This window comes from Xenopus laevis, chromosome 7L (genome assembly GCF_017654675.1).
Source record: "Xenopus laevis strain J_2021 chromosome 7L, Xenopus_laevis_v10.1, whole genome shotgun sequence".
NCBI classification, from domain to species: Eukaryota; Metazoa; Chordata; class Amphibia; order Anura; family Pipidae; genus Xenopus; species Xenopus laevis.
Genome location: NC_054383.1, coordinates 76,749,855 through 76,763,079, shown reverse-complemented (window position 1 = coordinate 76,763,079; position 13,225 = coordinate 76,749,855). Strand labels below are relative to the sequence as shown.

Below are 13,225 nucleotides of genomic sequence, written 5' to 3'. Positions count from 1 at the left end.
ACCTCTACAGGATTTCCTATAATAATACTATGTAAACTTCCTTTTAATTATCACATATATGTGAATTCATGCACACCATATTATGGTCATTCGTTCTGCATTCTGTCCAAATGTTGCTAAAATCAGGCACAATCCATGCAAACAACACCACTGAATTGGAATTCACCATGTGGTACAGCTGAAACAGTAAAAGTCACGTACACCTGGATTTGTCAGAAGGACCAACTATGGAGTTGCTATAGTTTACCTGTTTGCCCTGTTTAGATTAAGAAATAAAAAAACATAGATTTATTATGTTTTAACACAGTAGGAATGTTCAGCACAAGTTATTGAACTCATGTTGAAAAGGGGGTATATCGCCTCTTTAAACAATAAGTCATTACAAATGGAGGCTTTTCATTGCCTATTATAAGCCACAAAAACTTGATGGTTGACCTCAAATTCCAGTTGTTTTGTCCTTAAAATTCCCTGTAGGGATTAGGCCACTAACTGTACAAGCATCTTCCCTAAAGGCAGCAGCAAACCCATTTTTTATTGTTATATGATGGCTTGTTCATAACTCACCTACTCCTGTCACTTTTTAAGTTATGGATCTCTCATACTAGCACAATCCATTTTACCTCCTGCCACGGCTTGTGTTTGATTTGCTGTCTGCTACAGGACTTTATTTTTCTAGGCAGCCTTTACATATATTGTGTTAATGTGACTCATTAAGGAGCATAGGCAAATATGTGAATTTCACTTTTATCAGTGATATAGACACTTATATAAATTTCAAGTCCAGTCCAGTATGAGGTGAAAGCACAACCATCAAGTCCTACAGATGCCTAATACAAATAATTCACTATAATAATGAAACATGCCATTCTGTTTCTTTGTGTAACCCAAGAAAACTAGTAGTGGAGCAGAGTGAACAAAAAGTATCAGCTGTGGTTTGTTTGATTTGCCAGTCAGCATTGTGTCAAATCCATCCTATTCAGTCTAGTAAGAACCATAGTATCTAATGTGTTTGCAGTTCTGGATTTGAAATGCAATGCTCATGGCCTTTCCAACACTTTGGAAAAATTAGTCTGCAAACTGCTGTGCACAGTTAATATTATACTTAGATTACATAAACTGTGAACTTAATATGATGTGTGGATAAAGTGTTCAAAGAACAGTTCTGTAAATCGCATAGACTGGGTGAAGTGTTAATGAAACTCCAATAAAACCAATCATATAAAAATACAGTGAAAACACACACATACTGTACATACTTGTGCTCAGCTAGCCTTAATAAAACTGGTATATTACATTGGTTGTTGTTATTTTAGTATTGACACTCTAGGGACAATGCTCTGTTTAACTATTCAGATGTTTTTTCAGCATGTACCAGTAGTGTAACCCTGTGGCTTTGAGGGGCCTGGATCTGCTTCCTTTGTAGGGAGGCCAATGGGTAACCCATGATGCATTCAAAATCACGGTGCCCGGTCCCCCTTTAGTTACTCCACTGAAAAATACACCTTTTTGACATGAGCTCATTCATTTGACTTCCAGAAATGAACATAAATGTTTAAAAAAAAAACACATACATACCTGATTCCACAGAAAGGAAAACCATGATAGTCTGCACTTGCTGCAACAAGTTCCCCACCCATCTTTGGCTCACAGTGTAATACAATTCTTCCCTTACATTATTACATTTTGAAGTGATGGAACCTGGGGCTTAGGGGCTTATTTACTAAACTCTGAATTTATCTGGTCGGGTTTTTTTCAAGATTTTTTAAAGCCAGATGCTGCAAAAAGCCCAAATCTAAAAATCAGCCAACTCTCACCTGCTGAGGTTGTTTATAAGTCAATGGCAGAGATAGTTTTCGACCATTTTGGGCTTTTCGGGCAAAAATCTGAAAAATGTGGGCTTTTTGGGGAAAAAAAAACCTTACGATTCGGATTTCACTTGATTTTATTGAGTGTTTACCCTAACTGATTAAATCAAGCTTTTCTAATAATAAATAGGGTTAAATTGGGTATGGGAGTTAGGTCATGTTTTTTTTTTAATTTAAATAATGAGATAAATTTGGATTTTAGTAAATAGCCCTTAACAGTCCCTCCAACAAACCTCAATACAAACCCTCAATTCAAACCTCCAGTTAAACATACACTTTACTTACCTTTAAGGGTAATCATCATTTAGAAGGGTGTACCAGAGTTGTGGGTCTATGCATTTCAGAATGGAGTGCAATTAACCTGCTCTCCCCCAATGAATATAGCACTGTGGGTGTTAAAGGTATACTGTCATGGGAACATTTTTTATTTCAAAACACTGAACACTGCACTGAAATCCATTCTCAAAAGAGCAAACAGATTTTTTTAAATCTGACATGGGGCTAGACATATTGTCAGTTTCCCAGCTGCCCCAGTCATGTGACTTGTGCTCTGATAAAATGCAGTCACTCTTTACTGGTGTTCTGCAACTTGGAGTGATATCATTCCCCTTCCTTCCCTCCCCAGCAGCCCATCAGCATAATAATGGGAAGGTAACCAGTTAACAGCTACCTTAAACAAGATAACAGCTGCCTGGTAGATCTAAGAAAAGCACTTAATAGAAAAATCCAGGTCCCACTGGGACGCATTCATTTACATTTAGTAGGAGACACAACAGCCTGCCTACACTCTAATATTACACTTGCTGGTTCAGGAATGACATTTTATATTGTAGAGTAATTTACAACTAAAAACTACATCATAAAAATCATGACAGAATCCCTTTAAGCAGCGCTGTAGATAATATATGTTTACCAGAAGTTACAGGGACAATTTTTGGTTGTGTAGCCTCTGGTGCCTAGATACATCATGCATTGGAAAGCCTTCTTTTTAGCATATGCATTAAGCAAACCATATTTTTAATACTATTGACCCAATAGTGACTCCACAAGCATTTCTCTGTCAGCTAGGGCCACCAAAACATTAAACCATGTAAACGCTCTAGGTTTTGTGTCAGCTAGGACAAGAGTTCCAAATAGGTTTCTAATGGTGTCATTTGATAATCAGTAATTATTTTGCTGCTTTAAAGAACAAACAAAGATTTTAATACAGTAACAGATGGTTAGGTAATTTCATTAATAAAGATAAAATGTCAGGCTTATATGGCTTACCAAGCCTCCTGAGGTGGAACCCCTACTAAATGAATATCCCACCCGCAGACAGTGATTTGCTTTCCCATCCCTCTGCAGGGAAACTTACTTCTTTAAAGAATTTTGCCTGTAAGTAAAAACAGGGACTGCACAATCTTCCTCTCATTTGACTAAAAGTGGTTTGCAGGAGTGTTTATAGCTAAATTAACTCCAAGTACTGTTTAGAGAAGATGGATGCCGTTGGCACTCAAGAGAAAGCAGAAAACTGCCCTTATAAATGACTTGCTTTAACAACATGATGCAAAGTGAAATGGTTTCAGTTCAAATAGATTTTTAACCACTTTGGCATAGTGCCTCCTTTATGTGGCAAAAGCCTGAACTCTTTGGAACCCAGATCTTATTATTTGCAGAATATTCACTAGTTTAAGCATTAATGTAGCTTTTAAATAATCCAAGAGGGAACAAAGTGCATGAGTATTCAAAAATGTGCTTTCTAAGATCTTAGGCCATTGAATTTTTTAAGCAACCAGTCACCGTCAACCAAATGGGGACTAAGGAAATGTTATTAGTGTCCTCTGTTAGGTCAGGTTACTCAGCAGATAACAGATAAACTCTGTAGTATACAATGGGATTCTTCAGAACCTGTTATCCATTGTGTATCCTGTGCTTGAATGGCTGCCCCATGACTACACAGCAGCTTGTTTATATAAATTATAGTTGTGTTTCTGAAGCAAACACACCAGTTTTACCAGTGCACATTAAATCATATTGTAATTTCTTTAAAACACTTACATTTTTAGGTGTTACTGTTCATTTAAATGACAACTAAATTGAGAGATGAGGTAATACTGCTATAAATATTATCCAATACAAATTGAGATCCTCCCTAAATCCATTGAAATGGGTCCCTAGGTGCTGTTAAATCTTTAGCAATCAGCAATTAAAAAGGGGCATGTATATTATGTATCTACATTTAAGAACTTGACAACTTATCAACATTAAATACGTGTGTTACAATGAGTGTGCACATCAGTGCAGAGTGGCTGTATCCCCAAGCTTTTTATGTATCTTATTTTAAGTTATCTTTTAGAAAAGGGTGTCTCCATTCTGTAGTCTTCTATACTTACAGCCAGATGGGAATTATATGGTATATGATTTTGTCTTCATAAAATGCAATGTCCTTTACAGTAATGACATCTGACATAAACATTCTTAGACAATATATAATGAGAATATGAAAGGCTTCTGGCTCTCAGAAAGCACAGAGGAAAATCAGAGTTATTTTTCGCCTGTTTCTCTTGGGCTATCTTCAGGCACTTTTCTGAGTGATCGTAGTGTATTTGCAGCTGTATGGTGCACTTTTTAGTTAGTCTTTTGAGGAGGAATACACTTTCAGAATTGCCGGCCTGTGTTTCACCTCTGAAAGAAATTGAATGATGGATGAAGAGCCATAAAAATGTCCATGATGCTGGCTTTGTTTATGTCCATAACTGTGTTTGATGGGGTGGTAAAATCCATTCATAAATGAAACTGTTGGAGTGCAAAGTGTGACTCAGGAGATCAAACTTTTCACAGCCATAAATCAGATCAAGGCTTTCATGGCAAACTTTGCAGTACTCTCTAGGGGAAATAGGAAACAAAGAATATGAGGAATAAATGTCCTTACCCATCCTTTATTGATAGACAAGTGCAATGCATTATATAGCGACTGCATCATATATATATATATATATATATATATATATATATATATATATATATATATATATATATATATATATATACACAATATATATATATATATATATATATATATATATATATATATATATATATATATATATATATATATATATATATATATATATATATATGATCCTTACTCTAGAAAAATGGAATGCTACTGTCTCCACTATGAAAAACATGAACAGTACCATCAGACCAGTCCCTGGACCAACATTCTATCTCAATATGTACTATTACTAGTAACCTTTTCTTTTATCTTAAAGGGGGATTTAATTTTCTTTTGAATATATCTATGGAATTTGCCCTTTTAATATTTCCAGGGCGTTTTACTTGTCTCTTTATATTTAAACCATCCATACCTTTAGAAATAACTTCAGCTAATGTAAAAAAAAAAAAAAACCTTAGTCCATTAGGTAAACAGTACAAATTGTTAATGTATTATTTCCCTTATATCTCTATTTATACACATAACATATTATAATTTAAATGGGCCCTGAACTTATGCCAAATGAGAGGTGGGGTATTCTTTATGAGGGTGACGGAAGTTGAGTAAATGTCAAATGCAGTAAAAATACTGAAACTGCACCTAACACATTTGGGTTTCAGTATGAATCCAAATACATTAGGCACAGATGGAATATTTTTACTGCATTTAAAATGTACCTAACCTTCATATGAAAATTAGGCCCCCAATGGGTGAGCATTGGGTACTCTCAAACACAACACAGCATGAAATCACCCTTGTGTAGGTAGACATCATTAGACAACAGTATATAGAATCTGTTTATTTTACAGTCCTTCATTATCTGGAGGTAGTGTTAAAAGCAGTTGAATTATGAAGGATGTATCCCCCATGGTTAGTGCACTCCTTGCATACTTTGTAATACTGTCAAATAATAGCCAGGGCAAAAATATAATAGATGGTGTTAACAAGGTCCTATTATATGAGGAAAGTGCCATGAGCCCTTTTAAAGCTTCCATCAATTTTCGTTCAGTCTAGGGTATTTCTGCCAGGAGTGAAGATGAGGGCCTCATTTAAGTTGTAGGGGTGTATTTGTTGGGTGGTAAAAAAGAAAGTCATCTGTTACAGAGAACAGGCCACTTCCAGACCCAAACATCCTGATTTTCTAACACAGTTTTGGGTTTTGTTCAAAGAGTGCAGCAATGCAACTGTATATACCCTAGCAAATCCCTTCTCCATCTGTGTCTAGAGGAGGACAAACCAAGTCAGCTCTGCATATAGTTCCTGGTGAACACAGCTCTGGTAATATACAATGAGCACTTGTCTAATGTATGCTCACTGTACCTTTTATATCAGTACAAGTTCTCACAGCTAATGCATGAGCAAGATTTTAGAATATGCCCACAACTTGCCCTGTAGTCATAATCAAGATTGTAAAAGTCATCTATAAATAATATTTCTTTATATAAGTTCAATTTTTCATTTTCAAGAATAAAAATGATGAGTCATTTATACTTGTCTTTTCCTTAACTCTAGGCATTTTAAAAGAACATTCTATACCTAAAGGGAGATTTTCATTTAAAGTACAATATTGTTTCTTTATATGACTTTGACATTTTCAAGTGAATACATTTTATATACTATATCTTCTACTGCTGGTTCTAACTAAAAATTTTAATTTAACACTTGCAAGGGCAATGTAATATGAGGCTTTCATAGGTGGTATTATCTCGGTCATCATTTTATAGAGTTATTTCATCATTTTTTATTCCCTGTTGGCACAGCACAAAATAATATGCATGGTACTTTCCTATTTAAAAAAAAAAAATAATAATACAATTTTACATAACCTTACTGATTTTGAGGTACAGCATCTCCTGTATTGACATTGTCGGCTTTTCTTATTCAAGTGAATGAGAACGAGAACCAGGTATTAGACATAGTAAGTTGGGTTGAAAAAAGACACACATCCATTAAGTTCAACCTTTTAACTTTTTTTAACCTGCCAGTTAATCCAGAGGAAGGCAAAAAAAAAAACCCCTCTGAAGCCTCTCCAATTTGCCTCAGAGGGGGGAAAATTCCTTCCTGACTCAAAAATGGCAATTGGACAAGTCCCAGGATCAATTTGTACTATGAGCTATCTTCCATACCCCTGTATTCCATCACTTGCTGAAAAGCCAACCCCTTCTTAAAGCTATCTAATGTATCAGCCAGTACAACTGATTCAGGGAGAGAATTCCACATCTTCATAGCTCTCACTGTAAAAAACCCCTTCCGCATATTGAGGCAGAACCTCTTTTCTCTCTCGCTCTTTCTAAACGGAATGGGTGACCCCGTGTCAGCTGTAAAGACCTACTGGTAAATCAAGCATTAGAGAGATTATTATATGATCCCCTTATATATTTATACATAGTTATCATATCACCCCATAAACGCCTCTTCTCCAGAGTGATCAACCCCAATTTGGCCAGTCTTTCCTCATAGCTAAGATTTTCAATACCTTTTACCAGCTTAGTTGCCCTTCTCTGGACCCTCTCTAATTCAGTAATGTCCTGTTTGAGTGATTGAGACCAAAACTGTACGGCATATTCTAGATGGGGTCTTACCAATGCTATACAAAGTGGAAGAATGACCGCTTCCTGTCGTGAATCAATGGCCCTTTTAATACAGCTCAAGACCTTATTTGCCCTTGATGCTGCTGACTGGCATTGCTTGCTACAGCCAAGTTTATCATCTACAAGGACTCCAGGGTCTTTTTCCATAATGGATTTGGTTAGTGCAGTCCCATTAAGGGTATAAGTGTCTTGGATATTTTTACATCCCAGGTGCATGACACTCCTCTACTGACAGAAATGCACCAGCATAAAAAGCCCCCTGTCTTATCAGCCTAACACTTTAGAGGAAGGCATGTTTCATGTTTTACAAATAATTGCCTGCAATGCCCCTTCTGGACTACCTAATTTTTTTGTTCCAAACTCATTTCCGAAGGTTCAGTGAAATCTAGTAATGTAAATAAATTTGCGGCTGCCATCCTGTATTTCTTCTAGTCAAGAACGTGTTCAATGACACATGTGCTTTGCTGAATACACCCCTCCCTCCATTCTAGAGCGCAATAACATGAACCATTAGGACATTTCCATAAATGAGGCCCACTGGGTCTAAGAGTACTACTATGACATTAGAAGCCTAATTTACAACCCCAAGTGGGGCCACACTAAAATAGAAACAAAGTTGTGCACTTATTGAGCGGTGCATTTTAACTCTCACTGACACTCATATCCAAGCTTCAGAAAGCTGTAAAACTTGAATAGCACCATTGATATTGCAGCCCATTTGCTTTGGACCACAGTAAAAGACAAAATATTAATCTTGTGTCTTATTATGTAATAACAGTATGCTCATTTTGTGTGTTTAGGTTTAAAATACTTTTTTGTTTATTATTTGAACAACAATTTTGACATTATTTGTGGTTAGTTAAATATGAACTATGACTCCTTCTGTGACTTTGCCTCCAAGATACCATTTAGTCAGTTCTGAGATGACAAAAATATCAATAATAATTTGGAGGAGGTGGATCAACCAAAGTTGAATCAAAGTACAGGTAGTGCCAGAATGAAATCTACAAAATTAGATAATTTTTCCAAATTCAGTGCTTTACAAATAGGAACCTTTGGGTACTCATTTATGCCCCACTTAATTATTCAGGAGATAAATGCAGAAATTACTGTAATAGTCAATAACTTCCACTGAAGTCAGCTAGAAGGTTTAGGCCTATACCTCATGTTATTGCTTGTCCCAAAAACAGGAAAGTGTAACAGTGCAAATATACTGTACCTTTTTGAAATTTAGAATCTTATGTTGGCTTTTTTGTACAGAACATGGCTTTTCTATCCAAAACTGTTAGTCATTTACATATCAGTATGAGAAGTTCAATAATAGTTCATACAATATTTATGAAATTAAAGTTCTAACGAAGGATTTCTTTTGTGCCTTATAAATCATTAATTTGGGCACTTTCGTACCTGCAAGTTCAACAAACTTCAATTCATCACTTATGTTTTAGTGTTGCAATGAGCCTTTATCTTTTTTTGTGCATGGGAAGGTATTATTTGGCTGTACAGCGAGATACAAATTCATATTTAATGAAAGTTGTATTTAAATGTACTGTAGTGTTTTATGGTTAAATATTTAATGCTTATATAAAGCTATCACCGGCACAATAACAGGATCTGCTGTTCTGTCTTCAGATTTCAAAATTCAACTCTATATAATTTAAAATGGCATTAATTGGATGAGAGAAAATATATGTAGTATGTCTGGTAGATAACTTAGTTCTCCATTTATGTATAACATTAACTGGTCCCAGTACCACAGGATTGTTTTTTTTATTCACCCCTGCAATCACCATGGAGATCAAGATGCTATTGTGAGCTAGGGGATCGGAGAGGTTGTCACCATAGAAACGCGTTCTATCTTTTTAAGCCTGGCTTCCAGAGAAGAAAGAGCAGCTTATTAAATCACTCTGTGTTTTCTATTGGTTCCTCCGTCATGAAACACTACGAAATATTAAAATACACAAGCTTATCCAGTGTTATTTGCCCTAGGTCATCTACCCTAAGTCCCTTAATAATACAGAAGGATTTTAATTTTAAATTATTTAGATAATGCAGTATATAAAAATATTTTCTTGGAAAACAAATGCAAGAACAATATTTGTGCAACACAACAATTCTTTTATTTTTAAATTGTTAAGTATATGCTGAGTGCGAATCCCTAAAAGACTCTCCAGATCAGTCAGTATATTTTGGTCATTTTAAATGAAGGTTAAATATGTTTAATCTTCATTCAAAATAAATGACCAAAACCAAGAGGCATAGTGCATTTAAACAAAATTCTTTAGAGACACGGTATACTTTTACTGTCTGGTGCTCTTGGCATTAACTTGCATAAACCCCACAAATAATATTCCTAGGCAGACATCCAAAAGACATCCAGGTTATAATCATTCCCCAAGGTAGTTCATATTTGATTTATCAGCACAGTGCCTATGTTGATGCTTAAGCTTTTTTCTCTCTTTCTCTGCCTTTGTCTCATTCTGCCCCATAGGTTAACCTGGAACTGACCTCCCTGCTTGACAGTGAAGATAAAAAGTCTAAGAACAAGCGTGGAGTCCTGCCAAAGCATGCCACCAACATTATGCGCTCTTGGCTTTTCCAGCATCTGATGGTAAGAAACTCAGAGACTCACAGCATTGTACCTTCTCACAAGGGATCACTACAATATCTAGTTCATTGTATTGCACTTTACATTAGAGATGATTATTTTTGGTTTAGGTCCCAATATATTACACTTTAGACTACATTTTAATTTTCTTCTAATGATTAGTACATTTAAATAAATACATTTATACTGCTGAATACAGCACTGAACAACATACATGTCCTGCCATGTTTTTAATTTTATTATCACAAACCAATGATTTTTAGCTATTTTTTACCTGCTACCTGTACCTGCTACCTAAGAAAACAGCAGCATAAAACATTGTCCTTGTCCTATCCTAATCCTATTTTATGATCAGATAAATTCTACAGGTATGGGATCGGTTATCCAGAAACCCGCTATCCAGAAAGCTCAGATTTTAATCAAATAATGAGATTTTTTTGTAAAGTCCTTTTTCTCTGTAAAAAAAAAATAGTTTATTTTACTTGATTCAAACTATATTAAATATAATTAATCCTTATTGGAGACAAAATAATCCTTTTGGGTTTAATATGTTTTTAAATTAGTTTTTAGTAGTTTTAAGGTATAAGGATCCAAATTAGGGAAAGATCCATTATCTGGAAACCCCAAGGTCCCAAGCATTCTGGATAACAGGTCCCATACCTGTATTTTACACAAAACTAATGTTTTAGTACATGAGAATTAATTTAATAACTTTTATTTTACTTTTCAATGTGCCTTGGTTCATGCTGTGAAGGCCCTTTTAAATTCATTCTACACAGTTCAATTATCTTAGACCTATGACATACAATTCACCTAATGCAAAAGTGCATAAAGTTCTTCACCAAAATCTGCACACTTTATAAATTCCACTTTATTCTATAGCAGCAGGATTGAATGTAGACTGTGATACAAGCTCAGGGATTTAGTTGTCTTGAGTCAGCAATCATTGGGATCTATATATATATATATATATATATATATATATATATATATATATATATATATATATATATATATATATATATATATATATATATATATATATATATATTTCATCCCATGGGAAAGGAATTACTAGTCCTTAAAGGGGTACCTCACCTTAAAATGAACTGTTAGTATGATTCAGACAGTGATATTCTGAGACAATTTGGAATTGATCATTTTAAAAAAATATTTTGTTTTTCAGTTATTTAGCTTTTCTTTCAGCAGCTCTCCAGTTTGGAATTTCAGTAGCTATTTGGTTGCTAGGTTTTAATGTAGCCTAGCAACAAAGAAATGGTTTAAACAAGAGACTGGAATATAGATAGGAGAGGGACTGAATAGAAAGATAAGGATTAAATATAACAATAAAACTGTAACCTCACAGAGCAATAGTTTTTGGTGAAGGGGTCTGGGACCCCCATTTATAATCTGAAAATGCAAATAATGCAAAAACTATAAAAAGAAGTAATGAAGACCACCTGAAGGTTGCTAGGAATAGGACATTCTAAAACATACTAAAAGTTAATGTAAAGGGGAAGTACGCCATTAAGGCTAGGACAGAAGAACTACCTTCTAATGACAATAAGCCATTCCATGCTGGTTATGCTGGGGGGGGGGGGGGTTTGCATCAACATGTGATTTCCATAGAACAGGCATTTAGGGTCTTGAGTGTCAGCAAAGAACAAACAAGTGGTTAAACATGCTGTGGATAGTGCCTTTTGGTGGTTGCCTGCCTTTGCAGTAAATACTACACCCAGTATTTCCCCAGTGATATTCTATGATGGCATGAATGAAAGTGGGCTTTCCTACTGGCACAAACCTCCAAGAACACTACTGAGTACTCCATAGAACTGCTACATTGCTTGAGGGGTTGTGGCCTGAATTTCCATTAATATACAGGGTACATATTTCTTGTTCTGATAAAATGGCATTCCATTTTTCTATTCTAATTGATCAGTGTACAGCCTTATATGCCAGAAGCTAATATGGAATTTAAAGGAAAACTATACCCCCCAAACAATGTAGGTCTCTATTAAAAGATACTGAGTAAAACAGCTCATGTGTAAAACCCTGCTTCATGTAAATGAACCATTATCATAATAATATACTTTTTAAGTAGTATGTGCCATTTGGTAATCATAAATAGAAAATTGCCATTTTAAAAAATAAGGGCCGCCCCCTGATATTGTAAGATTCACTGTGTACACATACAAACCACATGTAAGGTCACATGAGCCAATTAACAGACAGAGTTCTGCCTTTTGCTTCCTCACTTCTTCCTGTTACAGTTAGTGTTGTAGTATTTCTGGTCAGGTGATCTCTGAGGCAGCACAGATAGAGTCACGAAATGGTGGTTCAAGGCAAGAGATGTAAAAGGGCAATATTTATGTAAATATATATTCCAGTTTGGTAAGATTCTTTAATATGTCATTCAATTTGATATAAACTATGTGTTGCTTAAGTATTCATTTTGGGGGTATAGTTTTCCTTTAAGTTGTTTTCTTATTGAAGTATAACAAACATACAGTTGCGTGGCCAATGTAATTTTCCCTTTGAAAAGAATGGTGTGATGTTCACACTAGGTGCTTCAGATAAATCTGCTTGATCTGTAAGATAGTAAAGAAGAAAGAGGGTGTAATAGGTATATTTTCTAAAAAAGACATGGCATTCCATAGAATAATTGTGGATGGAATGTTTTCATTGAAGATGAGCCGAACAGATGTACAATGTACAACAGCACTTTGAAAACTCTTGAGAATATCATATTTTAAAATATAGAGTTTCCATACCTTGAAGTTCTGAGACTTCTCATGTGCCTTGCAATGTCTTTTGGATGCTGTTTTAGCAATATCTCTTTTACTCATCATTTTATATAAGTGCTTGCGGCCCATCTTCGCAAAGAGCTCTACCTTTTTGAGCTCATTTCTTTAGGTATGTCTTTTGTTACACAGGGAAAATCCCTTTGTGCAATCTCAAGTGCAATAATGAAAAGTCTAAATGAACTAAATATTTTAGGAAGTGACCAACAAACCAAATTGCATGTATGTAAATATATGTTTGAAGCGCAGCTACTTTGGCCAGATTATTGCAAATGATATTTCAACATATTGGTGCAAATCCCATTTCTATTGTTGAAAAAAGAACTGTAATTGATTCCAAAAAAATAGATTTACAGTTACACCACATGGCCAAGTATATT

The 13,225-nt window shown here is 35.1% G+C and overlaps 1 protein-coding gene across 6 annotated transcripts in view; it reads left to right on the top strand.

The window, feature by feature from the left end:
* pknox2.L (PBX/knotted 1 homeobox 2 L homeolog) overlaps positions 1 to 13,225 on the top strand; it is a 381,764-nt gene that overhangs the window by 339,483 nt on the left and 29,056 nt on the right. For all 6 annotated transcript variants that reach the window (XM_018225718.2, XM_018225720.2, XM_018225715.2 and 3 more), the window contains one exon: positions 9,928 to 10,047. In XM_018225718.2, coding sequence (XP_018081207.1) covers positions 9,928 to 10,047 — 120 coding nt within the window. The remainder of the gene's footprint in view (positions 1 to 9,927; positions 10,048 to 13,225) is intronic.